The 24,734-nt window shown below is 46.0% G+C and overlaps 1 protein-coding gene across 1 annotated transcript in view; it reads right to left on the minus strand.

Annotated features, from left to right (window-relative positions):
• Window positions 1-24,734, minus strand: part of Kcnmb4 (potassium calcium-activated channel subfamily M regulatory beta subunit 4) — a 56,282-nt gene that overhangs the window by 15,319 nt on the left and 16,229 nt on the right. Inside the window, exon 2 of the mRNA XM_006988982.4 lies at window positions 13,680-13,807. Coding sequence (XP_006989044.1) covers window positions 13,680-13,807 — 128 coding nt within the window. The remainder of the gene's footprint in view (window positions 1-13,679; window positions 13,808-24,734) is intronic.

The following is a 24,734-nucleotide window of genomic DNA, read 5'->3' on the forward strand; positions in this document are numbered from 1 at the left end:
TTGGTTCTCTTCCATTCAGCCACTCGACATTTGCTTAACACCTACGACTGGCAGGCATCAGGGCCACCCTACTTGTCGGCTTGCCCATGAGCAGTAGACGTGAGGGTGGGAACACTCGCTTCTGTCTACATTCCCACCACCCAGCACGACATCGGCACATGCTTGTTTGCGGTGTTCTCCGGATGCTTGCTGTTCCTTATGGCAAAGATCCATGTCAAGATGCAACCGACATTTGCACACAGTGCAGAGATAATAGGAAAGAAGGAGTGTTTAAACGTGCCTAGGGATGGTCGGGGAGTGGGGAGGATATCTTGTGAGCAGATATGAAAGGACAGCAATAGAGGCTTTGGGAAACAAATTTATTGGGAGAGGGTGCGCCCATGAAAAGGCTCAAATTCATCAGGGTGGCATTTCCGATTATGTCGCCATCAGTGATAACCACAGGGAAGTGTTTACAGTAATGATTCACTGGTCAGAAGTAACAGAGACTCTTGTGTTGTCAGAGTCCAAAAAGGGCTAGGACCCTGGTCACTGTTAGGAACTCCTAATCGGGAGGAAGTCATACAGACTTCTGGGACACTCTGGGAATGGAGTGCAGAGGTTCGAAGTGGATCTCAAGGACCAGGAAGAGCACAATAGCGAGTGTGAGGGAGCAGAGGGAGGAGGAGGAACAAGAGGAGAAGCAGCAGGAGGAGGAGAAGCAGGGGAGCAGGGGGAGGAGCAGAAGGAGGAGCCAAGGGATGTGGTGGAGCAGCAGCAGCAGCAGCAGCAGCAGCAGCAGCAGCAGCAGAGGGAGGTGTCTGCTCCAGCCTGCTGCTCCCTGGCTTGGAAACCCGAAAGGTGTTGTGTCTGCCATGAAACTCAGACAAGACAGTCTGCCTCCAGTGTGAGACCACGGCACTAGGCAGGACTGTGGTAAAACACAATGTAAAGTTGGCCAGTTTAAGCACAGGCTTTCAAGACAGCAAGGAGAGTCTCAACATTGTGCTACCATCCCCTGGCACCAGAAACTTCGCCACAGAGGCGCTCTGCTGCCAGCGACTCCCCATGGCCCTCTCCCCATCCCCAGTGACCTCACCCTTGCTTAGTGGAGATACAGAACTCTCCAAGAGCTAATTAAATAAAAAAAAAAAAGAGAGAGAGAGAGAGAGAGATAAGTTCTTGGTAACTCAAAATGCCTGAAGACGGCTAGGCATGCTGAGGGGATATCAGTGGCTATCAAAGCTGTTCCAATACAGAAAAGGTTGCAGCAGGCATTTGTTTATTTGGGATTTGCCCTGCTTTGAATATGCAATGTTCCCCCTGGGCTCATGTGTTTGAACAATTGGTGCTCAGCTGGCAATGCCTTTTTTTTTCCTTTTTCAGAAGACAGTATCACTATGTAGCCCTGGCTGGCTTGAGTGTTATGTAGAGCAGGATGGCCTCCAACTCTGAGATCTGCCTGCCTTTGCCTCTGCCTCCCAAGGTGGGCCCCACCACACCTGCCCTCCTGTTAGCTTGGGTGGTGCTATTGGGAAGGGTCTAGAAGCTTTAGGGGTTGGGAACGATCCCTGGAGGAAGAGGGTCACTAAGGGAGAGAGAGCCTTGAGGTCTCACAGTCTGGCCCCTACTTCCTGTCTGCTCTCTGCTTCCTCACCTCCAGAAGAACCCACCAGCCATCCAGCTGACAAGGCCTTCCCCCAGGTGATGGACTGTATTCCTTCAAACTCCTAAACTCAAACAAACCCTTAAGAGGCTCACTTCTTGCGAGTCAATCAGTTTCAGCACACACACACACACACACACACACACACACACACACACACACACACACACACACACACACACACATTTTTTATTTAACAAAGGATTGGAGTAAAGGACTGAACAGATGTGACAGTCTGTGAGTCTGCAAGCTCCACACACACTCTCCATATGCCACGAGCGCCTCCTGGCCCCATTGTAGCTAATATGAAACTGAGGTAAGAACTTTTCAGTAAGTGGCCCAAGGTCATTCCCTGAGTCAAGAACAGAGCTATGCATAGAACTGAAGTCTCCTGACGCACAGCCCTGTCCTGCATTCTACCAGCGGATAATGCTGCACTCTGTGACCTACTTGTCCTATGGTTCTTGTATTTTTCCTCCCGAATTCCCCTACGGCTCTCTTTGAAGGCTGCATAAAGCATCTTAAATGAAAAGCGATTCGATAACATCACACGTGTGATTTTATTGCCACGATGATAAAAGCCGTTAGAAGATGAACTCGCCGGCATAAAGACATTCTGATTAACCATCAGAAAATAGACTCTCAATTCCACATTTTAAATAATGCATGGTGTTTCGATGTCAGGCAGGCTGGGAAGGAATGTTGGAATGAATTCCATACATATCCTACAGCTTGCTGGCGACAGCAAACACTACTTTTTTCAAAGTACAGATTTGGAGACGAAACAGAGCCTTCAATTCTGATGTGATCTCTCAATATGGAACTAGACACAAATGTACATGGGAAAGACTCAATCTGGGTAAGATTCCAGATTTGCTGTTTTGTTCTCTAAGACTCATGATATGTCACTGAATTCATTGTATAAAGAGAAAGCTAATATGCTCATTTAAAAAAAGAACTATGGGGGGGGGCTGGAGAGATGGCTCAGTGTTTTGAGAGCACTGGCTGCTCTTCCAAGGGACCCAGGTTCAATTCCCAGCACCCACATGGCAGCTCACAACCATCTGTAACTCTAGTTCCAGAAGACCTGATACCGTCATACAGACATACATGCAGGCAAAACACCACTGTACATGAGATAAAAACAAATAATTTAAAAAACCATGGAATCAAGCCCTTCTCTAATCAAAGATCAAGAAATATCTCTCACAGAATGTAGAAAACAACATCAGCAACGAAAAATTTAACATACAACACAGCAGTTAACTGATTCAATGGTTTCTTCAAAGTTTAGGTCTGAGCCAGAGAGATGGTCCAGCAGTTGCAAGCGTGATGATGGAGTCCCATCCCCAGAATCTAATTAAGAAAGCTGGATCTGTAATCCTTTGTTGAGACAATGGGGTGGAACTCACAGGCTGGCTAGCCTGGGGTACACAGGGCAGCAGCAGACACCAGACAGACCTGCCCCCACAGGAGGAAGGAGAACCTTTCCTGAGAGCGGTCCTCTGATCTTCACATGTGGGCCGTGGCACGAACTTATACCCCCACCACCCTGCTGCCGATAAAAACAACTAAATAAATTAAAAACCCAGGTCCCATTTTTGTATGCAAATTAATCCTAAGAAGTCCACAAATGAGGAGTCTTTTTCTTTAGAAATTTGTCCTAGAAAATGCAGAAAGAAAAAAGAAAAGAAAATCTGCATAGCCAATGATATACTTAAATTCAATCTATAAATATATTAAAAAATAAAGGTGTTTATTAGGGCAAATCTGTTTCTGGAATGCAAAGACGGGATAAAAACAAATTACAAGCAACTAAGCATTTCTCACTGTCTGTGTTATAAACGTATTCAGAAGCACACATATCTACGTATAGCGCCACCCTCACAAAATCTAATTACTGTGAGGTAATGGCACTGCCTGCTCCTCCGTTGACCATGGACCATTTGGCTCTTCCGTGACTTTCTCTCTCTTGCACCATTAGGGTTTTATAAAAGCATCTTAAGTTATTCTGAATGTACAAGACTCAGAATGAAGAGTCGTCGAAACCGCACAGCTTGGGTGCAGAGGATCCGCAGAAGACTGGTAAGCTGTCGGGCAATCAAATTTTATAGGTGAGAAAAATCAAGCTCCACGTGAGCGAGCAGCACTTTTCTGACCAATGGCTTCTCATTCTCTCCTTTAATGGCTTTCAGACTGGGCTCTGCAGAGCTCTCTACTCATTTGAACTCAGGCTGTTATGTTCATCTGTCTTTAAAATGCTAAGGGTAAAAATACACACCCCAGAATTAGAATCTATCCATTCAGTGGCATAAGTATAGCATATTTACTTTTTTTTTTTTGAGCAATAGACTCGTTCTCTTGCGTGTGTCATATTGCTTTATCCACTAATAAAACCCCATTTATTGAATCTGCCAGCACCCAGGCCTCCAATCAGAGAATAACCGAGCTACTTGTTCCTGTTCCTTACTTGCTACATATGGATTAAGATGAAAGGAGACAAACGTATATAATTACTTAGGATGCACTGCTGTGCATATGCACTCTTTATCATAACCCAGATAAAAGCCAGACTCCTCGAGACAGACAAGGCCACTCTCATTTCACAGGTGAGGGGGAAACCAAGGCAGAGGAGTCCAGCCATTCACCCAAGTTAGGCGAGAGAAGCGTAAATCCAGATCCTCGGTGTCACGTGGTCGTTGCCTTTAAGCAGTTCTTAATTTGGAAGGGGTGGACCCGAATACTCACTTAACTCTGGGAAGTCACGGAAAAGCCACCGTGGTGATGTGGGAATACAGAACGGAAGCAAGTAACGGCACCAGCCAAGGTGTGAGGCGACACATGGAATACTGGGGTCATCCTACCCCCAGAATCACAGGAGAAGGAAATGGCTGGGCCCAGGCCCACCCTAGAACCACACTGCGCTGTGCCAATATCTAGTAGTGAAAATAATGAAGGTGTCCCCACATAAGGGGACAGGGTGAAAGGAACAAAGGCATTATGGGAAACAGTAACTTGAGTGGACCAGAACAGGCAACAGGCAGGGGGAAAGCTGAACACCCCCCCCACACACACACACATACTTCTCTCCAGTGTCAACAACTCTCTCTCTCTCTCTCTCTCTCTCTCTCTCTCTCTCTCTCTCTCTCTCTCTCTTTCTCTCTCTCTCTCTCTCTCTCACTGGCTTTAAAATTATCAAGCTTCAAAAAAGCTTCCTGGCCTCAGTACTCCAGAGTGCCTCACACTAAAATAGTCTTCCTTTTCTTGCTTTTTACCTACCTTAGTTGGGAGTTCCTGAACCATCTCTGCTTCTACCAACATGATTCACTTGGATCTGTACCACCCCATCATGTTATAGTATTCCAAAGCAGTACCTATAGTTCTTCCTCCATTGCTTTACCTGACTTGTTAATTATGTGGTATTGTCACTGTAAGCTATATGCTCCAAGAAGGCAGAGAACATGTCTGTTTTGTTTTATTTATTTATTTATTTATTTTTGGTCTCATGACTGACACATAACTCAGTAACAGAATCTGAAGCTGGACTGGAAATAGGAAAAAAATTAATCAAAGATGATGATGATGATGATGATGATGATGATAAGATCAAATAAGAGTCTTAAAAACTGAGGCACAACCCAGTCAAGCAAAGGCAGTAAAAACAAACAAACAAAAAACAAACAAACAAACAAACAAAGCTAAGAACACCAATTAGAGTCATCTCAGCCATGTAGACATCAGCAACAGCAGAATTCAAGAGATGATATGAGGGCTGGAGCTGGATTCATTCATTCGATGAGGGTTTGTGAGCATGAGTCTATGACGTGAGCTGTGAACTCCCATCCATTCAGATGTACCAGAAGGAAGGAATAACCCTTCCCAAGGAAATTCACACCTGCTCAGGTGTAGCTGGTATTCATTACACCTGTGGCCTTGAGGTACCAGCCCCTAGGGCATGGCCTCTTGGCTAAGCTTAAGACCTGGGGAACACGTACATAGGCCCCTTCTCTCGCGCTCTTAGATGTTGGGGACCGAATCAGGTGGTGTGAAGCAGCATGGGACCAGTTCTCAGCCTTCCAGGACTCTGAGATTGAATCTGCCTTATCCTGTATTAGTGAGTTATTCCCTTCAATATAATCCTTTAATAAATAGTCGTTTTATCAGTAATCCACATACTTCCTGCATTACTCAGGTGCCAACCAGTTAAGGCAGAGATGAAGACCTCTATGCACCTGTTTAAAGCAGCGTTCTGGCTGTAGAATCCCCATTCTACTATTAGAGTATTCTTGTTAAGGGGGCCTAAGGTGGGTTTTGCTGAAAAAAAAGATAAGCCCGAGGAACAATGAGGAAAACGTGTAGCAATCCTACCCGAACAAACACTATTGATACAAAGTCTACACATTCGAAAGATTGTGGGTACCAAGGATGAGGGAGACGAACTGCTGTGAGCAAAAACGAGACCATGAATGGATGTAGTCCTGGGATGAAGTCACCCATAGGACATGAGGACTGACTTTCCACTGCTGCTGGCTGTCTGCTCCTGCAGATTACCCTCCTGAACACGGTTCACCTCAGTAAGTCTTAAATAGCAAGACTCCAATAATCTCTACCTTAGGATTTAAAAAAAAAAAAAAAATACCACCCGCTTCTTGAAAATGGAAGTTCCTGGTGACTATGCCTCTTAATTTCCCACGATTGTGTGAAATCTAAAGGTCGCTTGCAATATAAAGTTCACCTTACCAGGAGCATCTGGAGTGGATGCCGTGAGTCTATTTTCGACTCCATGAGCGGCAGTGGTAAGAGATGCACCAGAGTGGATGGCACCAGGGAGCCGCCCGCATCTCACACCTCAACGACACCCCTGCTTCCTCTCACATATGTCAGACGGAAGGACCAAGCTGAAACCCCTGCTTTCCCAGAGTCACTTGAGAATCGTGCCGCGTCGCCAGGCTGTGACAAACACCCTCACTTCTGTCTCTACTCGACAGTTTGCAGACAGGGTGGTGACATGAACGACAGAGGTGTGTATCCATTCTGACGGAGGTGTGACTGGCTTAACCTGCTGCGTGAAGACGAACCCAAGAGGCTGATATGTGATACAATCGGAAATATTTATTCTGCCTTGGCCCTGGATTCTGGGCAGAGCTCCTATTGTAGGGGTAACGGGGGGGGGCACCTCTTGTTCACAAGAAGCTCTTTCCTTTCTCACTGGAGTTGACGCTAACACTAATGAGGTGACTCTGAGAGGGTGGGGGCATTGCTTACAGAGAAACAAACCAGCTTGTGATCAAAGAGCTGGAATGGTCGGTCAGCACTGCCCTCTGACCTCCAGGAAGGGACGGGAGCCGCAAGCTGACTTAGTCGCCAGTGATGCCTACAAAGGGGGAGTTCCGGTGAGCACAACCACATGCCAGAAGGGCGGCGTGCAGGACAGAGTGTCTAATTGCCCCGTCTACATTCCATATGGCAGTTTCTGAGCCGAGTCTCTTGTAAACACCTGGCATAGTGAGTGAGTGTTCCCTAAGTTCTGTGAGCCGGTCTTTCCAGCATGTAACTGAGCCCGTGGAGGAGGGCCACGGGGACCCCTGATTTTGTGCACATTGGCCAAAACGTTCATGTGGAGTCTTGGGACAGCGGGTTGGTAGCAGCAGTGAGGAAGTATGTTGAGATTGAGAGCACGCTTCAACTAGTGGGATTGGTCTGTCCAGGTATGTAGTCGCCTAATTGGATTGAACCGCAGGACATTATGGTCCTGGAAGGGAACTAAGCCCCTGCTTGGGCTGCAGACTCTGCACATTTGGGACCAGAAGTATCGTGAGGTGAGTGTCTTCTGTTGAGTATATGGTAGAGGGCTTGCTCCTACCACATACATACATACATACATACATACATACATACATACATACATACAGGAAAACAGGCCATAATACAGGAAAAGGCCAACTGGTCAACCTCCCTTTTGATAGTTGTCACTACTGTGAAGGGACAGTCCTTCTGGACGGGTGCTGGGGACCCAAGCCTGCATGAGAGGCAACCATTTACAAAGGAGAAGAGAGTGAGGAGCGAGGAAGCGATAGCTGGATCATTGCCAGCGAGGCGGGGCAGCTGGCAGGAGAGAGACGTCTGCCTCCACCTGCGTTCTGAAATCAGTGCCCAGTCCAGGGCTGGTGCCTCAGGAGAAACCCGATGCAGCTAAGGAATGGCTCAGAACAAAAGTGTGCTGACCACTGGGGACCTGTTCCCTGTCTTGGCTCCCACTTCATAAGAAAAGGGCTCCCTGCTGAGGGAATTCTTCCTTTCTTCCCGTCTCCTGCTCCTCACTCAGGCAGTGCTCCCGTTTTACCTCACTCATGTTACACGTTTAATTTCTTTCCTTTTTCCGGTCAGTTTAACCCTGTAGCAGGCTCGTTTCTCTACATGCATTCTCTCTGCCCTTCCAGCTATCCAGTGCTTCCCCCAACTCTTAGATTATTGTGGTAAGAACTTTAACATAAGATCTGACCACTCAACAAACTTTTGTATGGGCTTTACAATTTTTTTCATGCAATATTATTTAGATCATATCCTTTCCCCTCCCCCAACTTCTAAATCCTGCCCACTTCCCTATCCACCCAAGCTCATGTTCTCTCTCCCTTTCTCTCTGTTTCTCAAAAAAAGCAACCCCAAAAGCAAAACAAGCAATCCCCCCCCCCAAAAAAAAACATAAAAAATGAAGTCTGAAGTCTGTTCTATGTTGGCCAGCTACTCCTGAGCATGGAACCTACCCTGGAGTGTGGCTTATATATCCAGTATCATTCCATTGAAGGAAACAGATTTTCTCCTTTCCCAGCAGGTATCAAAAGTGAATAGCTTCTTGGTTAGGGGTAGGACTTGCCATCTACTTCCTCTTCTCCACACTGGGATTTTTGTGGGGCTTGAACTTGGACAGGCCTTGTGCACGCTGGCACAGTCTCTGTGAGTTCACATGTACATCAGCCCTGCTGGAGCTTGACAAACCGTGAAACATAGACTACCCTGGAGTTTGACAAGCGGCACAACGTCGTACATAGCTCTCTAGAGGTTTCATCCCACCTGAGGGAAACGTCACACCTGTAGATTAGTAAGCCCCCATATTTCTCTCTCCCCAGCCACTAGCGACTACCACCATTTCACTCTGTCATCTGTGAATCTGACTGTTTCAGACGCCTACCACCACAGAGGATTTGCTTTTCTGTGACCAACGTATTTCGATGAGCGCAATATCCCCAAAGTTCATCCAGGCTGCCCCACGACAGAATTTCCTCCTTTTAAAATTTTAGCGGTTATGTATCTATTGTGTGTGCGCACACACGCATGTGTGTGGGTATGCTCACCGTGGCACGCCAGTGGAGGTCACAGGGCAGTTTGCCCGGAGTCAGTTCCCTCCTTCTTCTACCATGACGGTTCCAGATACTGAACTCAAGTCATCAGGCTGGGTAGCACAGACATTTAACTGATAACGCCATCTCAGCATCCCACCCCTTTTTGAAGGTAGCCCATTGCACGTGTAAACCGCATTTTTCTTTTGTGTTTTGTTCTGTATTTCTTGTCCTCTTAAGAGGGCATGGGCTGCACAGTCTTACTGTATTGCGCAGGCTGGTCTTAGATTCTCGGGCTCCAACCATCCTCCTGCTTTAGGCTTCCAAGGAGCTGAGACTCCAGGCATGCACCTGCCACACACCACGTCTTCTTCATCCACTCATCTGTCCACGGACATTCAGAGTGTTTTTTGATCTTGGCTATTGTGAATGTTATAGCAACAAATACAGAAATACGATGGGCCTTTTGATATCCCAATTTCAAGTATTATTTCTGAAATTAATATCCAGCCTCGGAATTACTTGGTGGTTTGGCACTTTGGGTGTTATGGCAGGATTGCCACACTGCCTCCCACCGTGGCTGTAGCACTGTTAATGTGCCTACGGATACAGCTGAGCCTCCTCCCCCCCCCCCCCACCAACAGCTGTCTTTCTCAGTTTCATCGTTTAAAGAATAAGAGCTGTCTTGGAAGGGTAAAGTGATACCTCACTGTGGTTTTGAATTGCATTTCTCGGATGATAAACAATGTCAATAGTGGTTTACACACCTGTCCGCCTTTCTGTGACTACTGGGGAAACGTTTCAGGTCCTCAGCCCATGTTAAAAGCCTACTCCTGTTGTTATAGCTCTCAGGTTGCAGGATCTCTTTCTATACTTTGCAGATGACCCCTTTACCGGATATGTGATTAGCAAATATTTTCTCTTTACTGTAGGCTGCCGCTTCAGCCTGACTTTTCTCCGACACAGAGAGCGTCACAGTTTGGTGCACTCACTAATTGCCCTCACAGTGTCAATTTGGCTTAAATATAAAATGATTCCCATCTCTGTCTTCTGAGGTGGGACCTACTGTTGCCAAATCCTCCTGAGAACAGATCCCAATGGCCTCCTTCTCTTCCAAGAGGCCTTTCAGGACAGTGTCCTCTTTCAAAGTGCTGTTCTTTGGAATCTCCTCTCAGCCTCTGGCCACTCTGCCTCCACCTCCTTGCCTATGATTGAAATGTAGTCGATCAACATTTCTCTTCTCATAGTGTTCCCGGCACACATTCTTTCTCTTCACCTCAACTACAGCTTATGTGCCCAGGAGTTTCTGATCTAACACTGCTCCCCATCTCCTGTTCCTAGACTGTTAGTTCGAGCTTCTAACTTTTTTGAAGCACCCTCCGGACATCGTGAGAGTGAATACCTCTAGTTCGGCACAGCCACAGCTGAACTACACTTGTCTCTCATGCAGTCAAATTTCTTTCCCTCATCACGTACACAGCCATGAAGGTGTGCTGGTCCCCACTCTAAAATGCCTTTTGGATACAATATCCCTGTTATCACCACCAACGATGCCGCTGCTGCCGTCACCACCACCACCACCATCATTTAGGCTCTCAAAGACCTCTATCAGATCCAGCAGATGGCTAAGAGAAAAAGTGCTTGGAATCAGGCTAACTGGATTTCTTTTTACTTATGGGCTGTCTATATGCCCTGGCTATTAATCACATAATTCCTTAAGAGTCTGTTTCCTCCCTGGGAGCCAAATGGGACTAGTATTCATAAGAAATTAGGTGATCTCAATAAAATATCACTCACGTGGCACCTAACAGTCATTCAAAACTACAAAGATCATGTCTTCACTCCAGCGTTCTCCTTCCCGCCTGCCTTTAATTCATCTTCCATACCCAACATGCATTCTACACTCACACACTCACTCGACATTGGGAAACTCAGTTAACTCCCCAGATAAGAAACTCTACTTACGTCAATCTTTGGTTAAAAGCAAAATTTACAAAGCTTCGCCTGACTATTTATTGCTTGTATTACAAAAACAGTGTCTTTAGTATGATGCTAATGGCCTTTTAGTATTCTAGCCCCAGCTACCTGCTCAGGTTACAACCAACACTCAGTGTATTACCTACACACCTAAAATACCTTGTTTTCAAGCCTTGGTTGCTGCAGTACAGCGCCCCCATTTCAAGGCCGTTCCCTTTTCATTCCTAGCTGATGACGTCATACTTGTATCGGCTCAGCGTCTATATTCATCAATGAATGCCCATTCCTTAAATCTCCTTATTAAGTCAATACACTGCATTACTTCGTCCATTCACCAAATATCCACTGAGACACGGCCACTGGGCTAGGCACCAGAGGAACAAAGACGAAGAGGACTGGGCATGCTCTTTAACAAGACAGGCACACAAAGTGTAACAGGAGAATTTCAATAGAGAGTGACAGGTACATGAGCCAGAAGTGATTTTAGTCCTCGGTTATGTCAGACTTCCTAAAGGCTGATGACTGTCAAGATGCTGATGCCTGGGCTGACTGTCGGAGATTCTCATGTAATTAGTCAATGATGCATTTTTTTATTATTATTATTTTCAATTTTTTACTTGACGTGTATGAGTGTTTTGCTTGCATGTGCCTGTGCATCAGTTTGTGTGCCTGGTACCCCAGAGGCCAGAAGAGGGTGTCAGATGCCATGGAACTAGAATTATGGATGATTGTAAACCGTCACGTGGGTGCTGGGAATCAAACCCCTGTCCTTCGGAAAAGCAGCCAGTGTTCCTAACCACTGAGCCATCTCTCCTGCCCCATGATGCACTTTAAAAAGCTCCTTTGAAGCCAGGGTTCCAGATCTCTGGGACAAAGTTGTACATGGTTATCTATGGGACATGTAAGACAAACCTGGCAGGTGGCATTTCCATTTGTTGTTGTTGTTGTGTTTTTGTTGTTGTTGTTGTTGCTTTTGGTTTTTTGAGATAGGGTTTCTCTGTGTAGCTTTACACCTTTCCTGGAACTCGCTTTGTAGACCAGGCTGGCCTCGAACTCACAGAGATCCACCTGCCTCTGCCTCCCGAGTGCTGGGATTAAAGGCATGCGCCACCACCGCCTGGCTGCATTTCTGTTTTTTTCTGTAGCACCTTCCTTCTTGACTGTGCTCAGACAACATCTTTTTCCTCATGTCACCTGGGTGACACTGTCCTACTGTCATTCAAGTCATATGCTATGACACGATTTGTTTAGGTCTAGAAAAAGGAACTGATCATGTGAAGTTTACTAATTCCCAGAAAGACACACTCTGCAGATGGACACTCGTGTCTGCAACATGTGGAACTGGGGAAACTACACCCTATCCGTAAACACGACCACAAATCTTCCAGCGCTTACTGGGCGGTGGTGGCAGGGGCGAGCTCTGTCAATACACCATGAACCTGCTGGCTCTGTTTTGACCAATAGAACACGTCAGAAGTGATATCTTCTTCTAATTCTAGAGCTGAGGCTTTCCTGCCTTGAATGTGGCTGCCATACCGCCACGCTTTAAGGAAGGCATTGTAGCTTTCTGAACACTGAGGTAAGGGAAGACTGATGGCCTTTATCAATAACCAATATTCATCTTAGCCTGCCCCTAGCAGCAAGTGAGCCCTGCCAACCCACAGAAGCACAAGATACCACTGCCACGGTGAGCCATGTTGCTATGCAGTGACAGGGACCTGACACAGAGACTATGCCAAGACAGGCAAGACTTTATTCTGAGAACTATCTGTGACCTGACTAGACTCCTGGGCTTAGAGACCTGGCCTGGCAGCAGCATGGATAATGGCTTGGCGTGGCCCAGTGTAGAGGTGACAGGTCATAATAGATGACCACAGCGATAGAGCTGAGAAAACAAAAATCCGTATCTGATCTAAGCGTCACCACACAGGGATATCCACAGGACGCCGAATACAGGGCAAGGGGAGTAAAGGACGGAACTAATTAACGGCCACTTGGATGGTTCTGGGCTAGGTGAACAGATGAATGGGCAGTGCCGTTCACCAAGAGAGAGATTACGAGAGGAAGGGCAGGATTGAAGGAACCGTGCGCCATCCAACAATACATGTCGAAAATTAGCTTCGTACGTGGCCAGGCAAGCGTCCTGACCCAAGCGGTCATCTTGACATATCAGTATGGTACATCGAGGGCTCCTGAGGCAGGCAGAGTTTGGACGGTGTGGACACATTTTGATACTTCATCAGAATCGGAAGGACAACGAAGAGTTAAGAACTGATGTAGTTTGAACGCCACATAACGCTTAGCTTGCGCGCAATAGCCTGTAAGTCTCACAGCACACTGACAGTGCACAGTGTTCCTTAGCAACGGTCACTGCCATGTGTAGTGTATCCACAGGGTACATCTGGGGTACAGGCTCCCCTCCCTCTCTCCTTCCATCCATCCATCCACCCCGCCCTCCCTTCCTCCGTCCCTCCTCCATCCCTCCCCGCCTTCCTTCCCCAGCCCTCTCATTTTGTCCTGTATGATCTTTATATACCTCCCATCCAGCGGAGCAAGAGGCGGCTCCCTCACGCTAGAAAGAACGGAGATCACAGGCACCAAAGAACTTGAGGTTATCTCCAAGTCGCACTTTTCCCAAGCGGGCCCAAACTGCGATTTACCCACGTAATACATCCACCCAAGCAACCAAGATGGATATGCACGTACAAGTATTGACTTACCTTTGATGTTGATTAAAATAACAAGTAAATGGCTGGGAACCGATCTCATCTTTCCAGTACTGTTGCCAGTTCATGACACTTTCCAAGTTCTTCTGGTTTTCTCTCTTACAGGGCGGGATATAGGAGCACTAACCGAACAGAACACACAGAGTAAACCTATTAGTCTATAGAATATTCAGTGGGGGTCCTTCTGGTTGTCAAATACTTCATTTTATTATATATAGTCCATTGGGGAGGGGAGGTTGGCTGTGGCTTGTTCTGTCTCTCTGATCTTTCAGAATTTACCCCAACACCCGACTCCGGGTTTTTTCTATTAATAAGGCCTTCTAAGATTCATGGTACAGTCCATGGCTTGGGACTGATGAGAAGATATAGATATGCTGGCAGCCATTGTCTGGGTTAGCATGGAATCCCCATCCCAGTGGCCATGCATGTGTGAGTGTCACTACTATGCATCCTGGTTCTCCCGTCACTCTTGACCCACCGTTTGGATCTGGAGACAGGAGAGGGTTCTGAACACTGCCCAAGACATCATGCTCAAGAGCAAACCCTTGGCTAAGACTGTCCGTGGGGATCCACAGCCATCTTTTCTGCAGAAACGGGCGTTTTTGGAGGCAATAAATCTAATTTTGACATTAAATACAACCAAATGGACAGGGCTCCACTGTATTGCAAATTTCTAACTTGACACAATAGCAAAAATACCTTCAGTCGCTAAGAAATGAGGAAATTTCCTTAAACAATGAGCTACAATGTTAGAGCAAATTAAAAGTGAAATATACTTTCTCTGTCTTTGCAGGGATCTGTCAGTCAACCTGAGGAGGGAAGGGTAATAATTAGTATTCCCAATGCCTATGAGTCTTTGTATTTTCTTCGTCTACTTTTAACTCGCCAATAGCTCTTCACAGTCGCTCTTGAGATACCACTCTGCCCACTTAAGTTCCCATTTCCCACATCCTCCTGGACAATGGAATCAGCAGAGATTACCCGCGAGGATGTGATCCACGTACTTTGCTAACCGATGGCTTTCCTAGCCACGCAGCCAACAAAGTCGTTCCCATGAAAAGACTCGATGAAGCCATATAGGTTCAGCGACTCGGAGAAACTGCTCTCAGCTCCAGACGTCAAAGTGAACCCTGAGCATCCTAAGCCAGCTTCCTCCACGTCGGTCGTTTTTTGACGATGAACACGCCAGCGTCTACCCACTGTTAACAATAAGCCTGAACCTCCGGGCTTCTTCTAGCTCTCTAGTGATCTCCATTTTACAGATAAGAACATTAAGATTCCTCTCAGCTCTGCAACTAGCCTCCAGTGAGTCCACCATTCTCCTTCAAGGTGTCTGACATTAAGGAACAGGAAAAAAAAAAAAAAAAAAAAAGAACTCAGCCGGGCGTTGGTGGCGCACGCCTTTAATCCCAGCACTCGGGAGGCAGAGCCAGGCGGATCTCTGTGAGTTCGAGGCCAGCCTGGGCTACCAAGTGAGCTCCAGGAAAGGCGCAAAGCTACACAGAGAAACCCTGTCTCGAAAAACCAAAAAAAAAAAAAAAAAAAAAAAAAAAGAACTCGAGCTTTACGGTCGTCTGATGTCTGATTTGATTCACGCTGACCTATTCGCTCATTCTCTTATTCGTTCATTGTTTGGTTTTGTTTGTATGTGTGCTTGTGTGTACAAGTGCGTGCATGGACATACGTGTGGAAATCAGTGGACAGTCTCTGTGTCCTTCATCGGGCACCGTCCACTTTCTATTTGAGAGAGTGTCTCTCTGGCTTGGAACTTGGCCAAATAGCCTGGGCCAGCTGGCCAGTAAAGCCCCACCCCGCTCTCTCCACCTCCTTGCTCACAATGACTGGGATGACAAAAGTGTACCACCAGCTCCAGATTTTCACACGGGCTCCGGAGATCCGAACCCTTGACCTCATGCTTGCCCGGCAGGTACTCAACTGACCGAACCATCTTCCCAGACTCCCCGCCCACTGCCTTTCTGAGACAGGATCTTGCTGTGTCTCTCTGGTTGGCGGGGGAACTCACTCTACAGCTTAGGCTGGCACTGAACTCAGGCCAAACACTCTTGAGGGCTGGGATTACAGGTATGTGCCACCAAAGCTGGCTCGACTGCTTCGCTTGCAGCAATGCAGTTTTACAAGAAAGAGACTTTCTTCCCGTCGCTTTCTGTTAAAACTCAAAACCGCGATCATCACGAGGCACACAGCTCTTCAGTCTAATCCTTGCCCGCCCATCCACTGGGAATCCTGGGAGAGAGCCAAATAGAAGCACTTGCTCCCCAGATCTGCCACCCGCTGTCACAGACTGTGACTGCTCTCTGTCCTTAGTCACCTTCCTTCAAGAGCCAGCTCGAGAGTTCCCTATCTGTAGGAATCTCCCTAGGCTTGTTCCAAACCCAATGTCCCTCCCTGTGTTGACCCAGGAATCAAACCCATGGACTCACAGCTAAAAATCACACAGCAGCACACTTGTGTGTTGATGTGGAGCTCTATTTCCGGCTGGTGAGTTGAGAGCAAGAGCTGTTATTTACTTTTTTTTTTTTTTCTGTATGTTCCCCGATCTTAGCAATGATTTCAAAATGAGTCTATAATACACAAAGACATGTTTTACTTAAGATCATGAAGCTGCTCCTTCCTAAGTGAGACATTTTAAATTATATGAATGCAAATGTATTTCAAATTGTAGTAAATTTCATTATTCCCTGTCATACTTAACAAATTCGGATTACATAAATAGGATTTTAATGACTGGATCGCTGAATACGAACTTCATGAACACCCCTTTTATTTCTAAGGGAACGGTACAGTTTTGTGGAAGAGTCTGGATTCTGAGTTTGTCTAAAGCTTCCGTTGGGCTTTGAAGCCGCAGGAACAGTACTTGGCGCTTCAGTCTTGTGATTTGTTTGGCGTTTGGTCTTGGGTAAATTACCTTTTTCTGGGCTCCTATTTTTTTTTCTCTAGTCTGTACAACCTCCAAAATAATTTTTAGCTCTGCTTCTGACTCTCCTCTTGGAGGCACATCAAGAAACAACCCAGCCAGAAGCAGACTACAAACACTGTCACAGTATTTTCCCCTAGAAGTGACCTTACCACTGGGGAGCTGGTGGGGTACCTTGGTTGAGCCACCCACCATTGCTGCTGGCAAAGAGGACCAGAGTGGTGGGTGGGTCCAGCTCTGGGACCAGTACTTTCTTTACATTGGCAAATATTTGCAAGAAGACCATGAACTGCCCGCTGATTATTTCATACAACGTGTTAGATATTTTCTCCCCTTCCATCTACTTTCTACCCGGTGGTCAAAGCAAGACTAGGTGCCAATTTATAGTGCTCTTTCAAGGAAGGAGAAAGTTCCAGTCTTGGAGACCGACTCGGTGAGGCACAAACATCTAAGGGCTCATCAGGACCTTTCAGCAATGGGCATCATTGACACAGAACCACACTAAACATTTCAGAGGATAAACAACTGCAGTCACAACGTACTGAAGACGCTCATAACTTAACTCAGTTTGAACTCTTTACGATTCAGTTCTTGGAGCAAAACAGGTTTAAAAGACATAGCTCTCCACCAGATGGCAACTCCGGTTTTTGATCAGGGGAATCACACCCATGTTTCTGGAAACATCAGAGAAAAACGTTCATCAAGTTTCCTATTAGGCAAGCTGTGATTTCACATGACATGAAAGAAGTGCCTGGCTGTCAGGAACTCTCAGCACATGGGTGGATTCTGAAAGCAAACTACTTTCTTTTCATATCAGAAAAACAACCATGGGCTTCTTCCCCTGTGGACTCTGCTCTTGCCATAGTTCAAATAATGAGTCTTTAACATTCTAGAAACTTGGTAAAGTCGGTATCATCATAAAAGGAAGGAAAATATTTAGAAGGCTAAACTTGGGTTCTTAATAATCATTATTTTTTCATTTTCTCAAATCCTGACTGCCCAGGTTATTTATCTCTAAATGTTTTGTGAATCCTATCTCAGATCCTTCCCAGAGTCCCTGTCAGTTCTCTGTGCAAGATCATTATGGATGGGCAGATTTTTAAACGTCATTAAAAACAAAGTCATTAAAAACAAAGAGGATTCAAGAAAAGCTGTCATACAAACTCCTTCTCTCTCAGTCATGCAGACTGATCATTTTCTCAAAACTTCAAAGCTCTGACCTGAACATCTCTTTGGGGAGAGACCATAAGTATACAAATGCACAGCCTAGCATTACCATCCTCACGAACAATGCCACTGGCAAATGTCAGGATCTGATTAACCCAAATGAGCAAGCACTATAATCTCATCTCCAGAATACAGAAGGGGAAACCTAAGGACAGTGAATCGGCTCAGCAGATTAAGGGGCTTGCTGTGAAGCCCGAGGACCTGAGTTCGATGCCCAAAACCCACATAAAGGTGAACAAAAGAGGCAATTCCACATGTTGTTCTCTGACTACAAGCAGGCCATAGCACATGCGTGCCCTTGCCTACTCCCACCCCGCCCCCGACATAAATAATGTCTTAAAAATTAAAAAGAACAAGCATGTTAGATAGAGAAATCTAAGCTTATTCAAGGTCACGGAGGTAAACGAGGCATTTAGTGTACAAAGTGCAGTTATTCTTGTTTTTGTTTTTGTTTTTTCCATTCTATTTGGATTCTTGTTTTGTTTTTTAAAACCAGGTCTCACTCTGGATTGGATTCCTAAGTAGCTACGACTAGTCTCAAACTTACTATAGGGTTGAAGATATCATTGACCTTCTCATGTTCCTGCCTCTGCCCCCCAAATGCTGAGATGATGGAGTATGTCAGCACACCTGGCTTATGGAGTATTAACCTCACCCCACACTTCCTCCTTTTTCTGTCTGTCCACCTTCCCAGTTTTCTTTCTTTGGAACTTCTGGGTTTGGGACTAGGGAGATGCCCCATTTGTGTACTATGTCTTGGAAAACCAATGTACCATCTCTGGAATTAGTGTACTCTCCCCAAGGACTGGTAGTGAGGTGGTCTGCTACACCTGTTTGTCACTCTGGTCCATCCTCAGAGAAAGGCAATTCTAAGTCTTCCTCCTGCCTCATCTGGCTCAGGATCAGTTTCTGGTGACGTGGCTATAATTTCCCAGTGAACTGTTAGATACAACGGCTTTGGTCACAGCAGACAGTAAGTATTCCCTTAGAGAAAATTCTCCCTGTGGTCCTCACCTATTTGGTTTTTCATTTTGCAAAGGCAGCATTTCCCAACTTCTAATATCATTACCACCCAAGGAACTGGCATTCATTCGGATTCTCATTCCTGGTGCCTGAAGTGGGATGAGATTCCTTTCTTTAAAAGGGTAGAAAACTACTCCAAAGAGGGGAAGAGAGGGAACATCAGACGTTTCCAAAGGCAGTGATGTCGTATCCAGAAAGTGTAAAGAAAACGGTGACACCAGGAGAGACCAAGATGAACTGAACACAACTCATCCCTGGGCTCTCCAGAACGTGGTGATGGGGTAGGGGTGCTGAAGACACGTGGAGCCACATCTTCAGGACGAGCCTACAATCCTCACCAGCCTTGGGTTTGGTGAGACAGTGATTCCTCCAGCAGATGAGTCAGCAGACAAGAGGAATCCCATCCTGTCACTCTGTGTGACTGGGAGGGCAGCGACGTGTCTGCCAATATGTTGAAAGAAAACCTGTTTGCTTGAAAATTAGGGGCTTTAAGAATGGGAACCAACCACAAGAAGGGAGCCTGAACTGACTCTGCTATATCCCCATAGCAAAAGACTGTGAGGCCGTTATGGAGAATGGGGACCGGTGGGGGGAGGGGAAAAGTGCTTAGGGAAAGGTAGCCCAGCTCTAGACTCTGGAGTGTGATAGTTCAGGGATAGATCAACTTCCGGAGCCACCTACCCACTGCTAAAGAGCCTGGAAACACGGATGGTCCCATCATCATCTACTCAACACTCGATGCTTCAACCCTCCCACCGTGCCATGAATACTTCTGGAGATGGGTCATCGGCCTTTACAGCTCTCAGAGCTGTGCTTGCTTCTTATACTCCCAACACAATTGGGAGACGCTCACCAACTCTCTAGGGGGCACGATCTGGGGACGAGAACCTGCCTCAAAGCTAAGCCTGGCCAGGGGAGGCCCCTGGCATGCAGATAAGGGAAACCATTGCAGGGGAGTTGGACATGGCAGACAGCGGGCAACACAGGCCCAACACCAGCAAATCATGGAAGGACATGAGTCCACAAGAGCACCTGACTGCACCTCTGAGGGTGTAGCTAGCAGTCGCCAGAGTGGGAGGATCCAGAGAAATCTGCCCCAATACTCCATCTTGCTTTTTTCATTGTCCTCTTACTTTGTTACACATCCCCCATTTTTCTTTTTATTATAGTTTCACTAGTATTTTTACTTCATCATATTAAAATTATATGCTTTGTTATTCCCCTTCAAACATTTAAATTTTTGCGTATGTTTCATTATATACTATTCTTTTTTGGCTCCATACTCATCTCTCCATACTTTGTTTAAAAAAAAAAAACACCATGTTTTAATATTTTTCAAATTAAAAAAAATTATTCTCTGAAGATTTTATACCTGTATACAATGTATCTTGGATCACAATCCCCCTTTCTAATCTTCCCACCTCCCCCAACTCTTCCTCTTCCGAGCTTTAGCTCCTCTTCTTTTTTTAATTTTAATTTTGATTTTTAATTGTGTGCATGTGTGGGCATGTGCATGTGAGTGCAGTTACCCATGGAAGCCAGAAGAGGGCGCCGGATCTGCGGGAGCTGGAACTACAGGTGGTTGTGAACTGCCCAATGTGTGTGTTGGGAACCAAACTCTAGTCATCTGCAGGAGCAATAACCTCCTTCTCTTCCTCCTCCTCTTCATGCCCTCCTCCTCCTCCCGCTGCCTCTCTCCTCCTTCTCCCCCTCCCCTCCTCCTCCCCTTTTTAAAAATAATGACTGAGTCCAATTGGCGCTGCCTGTTGGCTATAGGGCCATCCACAGGACCACGGACAACCCACCAGTAGCCGCCACACTCCCAGAGAAAAACAATCTTCTTCCCCCAGAAGCCATCGATCACCAACAGCTCTTCAGTTAGGAGCACCATGAGCCCCTCCCCCACCCATACTAGACCGACCGATGACCGGCTGATCCTGCGCCTGTCTTATGCAGACAACCACAGATGCCGTAGGTTCACGAATGCAATGGCCCTGTCCTGTCCAGAAGACAGCATGTCACAGCCCTCCTCCCATCTTCTGACTTTTCTATTCTTTCTGTCTCCTCTTCCACGGTGTCCTCTGAGACACTGAGAAACTGAGCCCTTGGTCAGCTGTCTCCCATAAGACTGAACACTTGACAGTCACTTATTCTCAGCATGTTCTCCAGTTATGTGCCCCTGCACTGATTTCTGCCCGTGGCAAAGAGAGGCAAGCTTCTTTGGCCAAGACTGGGAATAGCACTAAATCTATAGTTGTAAAAATAAACAACTGGAGAAGTTTGACAACCTGTACATTTAGCAAAACATCAATAGAAGACTCCCTCCTAGAGCATACGACCTTCCCAGATATGGGCTTTTGACCAGGTTTACTGTATCATTCCCACCTATGGATCAGGCTTCAAATCCACATTTTAAAAAAAGCAAATGGCCACCCTCATAAACCGTCATCCACTACCTCACTAATAGGCACACCTTGTCTGACAGGTCAGTTGTATTTCTCGGTGCCCACTGCTGGGAAAGTCCACTGGTGACTTTTCTCACCCAGTGGCCTGAATGGCCCCTTTCAGCACTATGGAAATAGCTAGCAGGGAAGAAGTTTCCAGCTCAGGTCCTGCAACCAAAAGTGTATCTTCATCACTCTTACTCAATACAGTGCTTGAAGCAGAGCAATGAGATAATGAATGAAAAGCAGACAGACAAGAGAGGAAGAAATCAAAGTGTCGCCATCTGCAGATGATATGATCCCATAGTTAAAAGGACCTAAAGCCTCCACCTGAAAACTCTTCCACTTGCTAAGAACCTTCAGCAAGGCAGCAGAGCCCTGGCTGTGCTTCTATAGAAGAATGAAACTAGATCCTCATCTCTCACCCTGTACCAAAGAAAGGGAGGGAAGGAGAGAGGGAGGGATCAAAGACATGAACACATGATCTTAAAAGTACTAGAAGAAAACACAGGGAAAACATTTCAAATATAAGCAGAAAGCAGGGCTTTATACAGAGACCGTCCAAGAGCATGGGAAACAATCCCAGCAATTGACAGAGGGGATTACAGGACACTAAATGTATCTTCACAGCAAAGGAAGCCATCACCAAAGTGAACCGACAGCCTACAGAATGGGGAAAAATATTTCCAAACTCTGCATCCGCCAAGGCGCTAAGATCTAAAACAGAAAGAACTGCAGACGTTGACCACCAAAGACCAAATTCCCAAGTCAAAAGCAGGGCTAGCGAACTCAATGGGCAGATCTCAAAAGAAGAAAGGGCTGATAAATATTTTAGAAAATGTTCAGCATCCTGAGCCATCCAGGAGATGCAAGTTAAGACTGCCTTGAGATTCCCTCTTCCCCCCAGTCAGAATAGCTGTTATCAAGGAAACAAACGCAGGCAGGGATGTGGGGGAAGTAAAGAGGGTTCCAGCAGCACTTACTCAGTGCCGGTAGGGATGCCAAGTGCTGCAGCCACTGTGTGTGTGTGTGTGTGTGTGTGTGTGTGTGTGTGTGTGTGTGTGTGTGTGTGTAGGTTTCTCAAAATAGAACAAGGAGGGTCGGCGTGGCAGCTCAGCAGGTAAAGATACTCACCGGGCAAGTCTAGTGACCTGACTCTGACCCCCAGGACCCACCTCAAGGTGGGAAGGAAGAAGTGACTTCACAAACTTGTCCTCTGGCCTCCGCACAGTCACCGTGGCACACACATCCACAGAGTAGTAATAAATAAATGAAAAAAAAATGTACATGCCCACTCTAAATAGAACCACTATATAATGCAGCGGTACCACGCCTGAGTAGATACCTAAGTCAACATACCTCAGAGATATCTGTTTATTGTTGCACTGTTCATGGCATCCATGCCAGAAAGCAAGCTGAGTTGTCCACCAAAAGATGAATGATTGTAGTACATATAAACAATAGCACTCAATTCATCTTTATGCAGGAAAATGGATGGAACTGATGACCATTATGTCCAGTGAAATAAGTCAGACTGAGAAAGACAAATATTATACTTTTTTTCTTATAGAACTCTAGAGGTGTGTGCATGCGTATGTGTGTGTGTGTGTGTGTGTGTGTGCGTACATGTGTGTGTGTGTGTGTTTGTGTGTGTGTGTGTGTGTGTGTGTATGTGTGTTTTGAGAGGGGAAGCTGAGGTCTTAAGGGCTGAAGGGGGGCAGACGAGGGAGTAATGGAGAACATACAATATGAAATCAAAACACCGGGCCTCTTGGGGTGGGGACCAGGAAGAGGGTTGTGAAGGAGCCGGGGAACGCCAGCGCAGAGGGGGATGGATAAGAACACAGTTTCACCACACGTATGAAAACACCGTCATGACACCTATCACTTTGTATGCTAATTTGAAAAGCAGACTTTTTATGAGATGCAGACCAAAAGTCGGGGGAGAAGTGAAGCACATAGTCAATGTATTTGTTTGATGTCCATCTTTATGTTCCTTTGTTGGTTTTCGGCAGGTGAGGCTAGCCTCAAACTCTCTACGTAGCTGAGGATGACCTTGAACTTGTAATCGTCAGGCTTCTGCCTTTCTAGTGCTGAGATTATAAGTATACACTATGTACCAGGCTCTAATGCCTGTGGCTTAGAAAAATGGGGCTGACTTTACACTCATGAACAAAGTTGATGGATTGAATGAGCTATTATAAGGAACACAACATGAAGGCTTCCAGTGAATTTATTAAGAAACGACATAACCATCACCTTTGACACGGAATGTTTGATTTCGTACTTATTTCTTATTTTCCATTGTCCTATTTTAGGATTTACCAAGGTTTATAATAGCATTCTTTTTCAGCCTACCACAAAGAATCAGTACTTTAATAGAACCTTTCTTGACGAGGCTCTTTGTCAGAGTCTTGAGTGCGTCTCAGTCACACAGGTAGAGTAGGCAGAATTCAGTATCTTTCTTCACTGAGTCATTTAAAAAATTATTGCATAAAACATGGGATCTATTTAACCAAATATCGGGGACTGTGTTCTATGGGGAGCATTAGAAAAAAAAAAGAAGCAGAAAAAAAAATTTTCCTCTAGTTTCCTTCATAATTTCAATTGATTATCCCTGAAAGACAATACTAGGATTAAGTATTTTCCAAATAAACTTGACTAGAAAGCAAATTAATAATACATTATCTTATTTTTTTTTTGAAATTGCGTGTTGCCTTAATTACTTTTTCTGTTGCTGTGAAGAGACGTTACGACCAAGGCAGCTGATAAAACAAAACTTTTAATGGGGGCTTGCTTAGTTTCGGAGGGTTAATCCACGGACATCATGGTGGAGGGCATGGCAGCAGGCAGGCAAGCATGGCACTGGAGTGGCACCTGAGAGCAGCATCTATCTGATCAACAAGCAGGAGGCAGAGCACCCTCCCAGCCCACCCCCAGGGACACACCTCCTCCAACAAGGCCACACCTCCTAATCCTTCCCAAACAGTTCCACCACCTGGGAACCAAGCCTTCAAGCATATGAGCCTATAAGGACCCATTCTCATTCAAACCACCAAACATGCCTGCTCTAATGTGCAACTTGTAAAAATTATTATAAATTTAGCTGTGTGTGTGTGTGTGTGTGTGTGTGTGTGTGTGTGTGTGTGTGTGTGTGTTGGTATAAAGGTGTACAGCTGCCAAGGCGCATGCATGAACATCCGAGGACAACATGCTGGAGTTGGCTTTCTCCTTCCACCAGTGGGTCCTAAGGATCGAACTCATGTCATCAGACTGGAAAGTCCTTTCCTCACTGGGCCATCTTACCAGCCCTCGGATTTGTAAGTTTACTGATCCTTCTGATGACATCATCAGAAAACATCTGTGGGCTATAGCGCAAAACTGAGTCATTTGTAAACTCCACCTACAGTGTTTCCGGTG

This window comes from Peromyscus maniculatus, chromosome 18 (genome assembly GCF_049852395.1).
Source record: "Peromyscus maniculatus bairdii isolate BWxNUB_F1_BW_parent chromosome 18, HU_Pman_BW_mat_3.1, whole genome shotgun sequence".
NCBI classification, from domain to species: domain Eukaryota; kingdom Metazoa; phylum Chordata; class Mammalia; order Rodentia; family Cricetidae; genus Peromyscus; species Peromyscus maniculatus.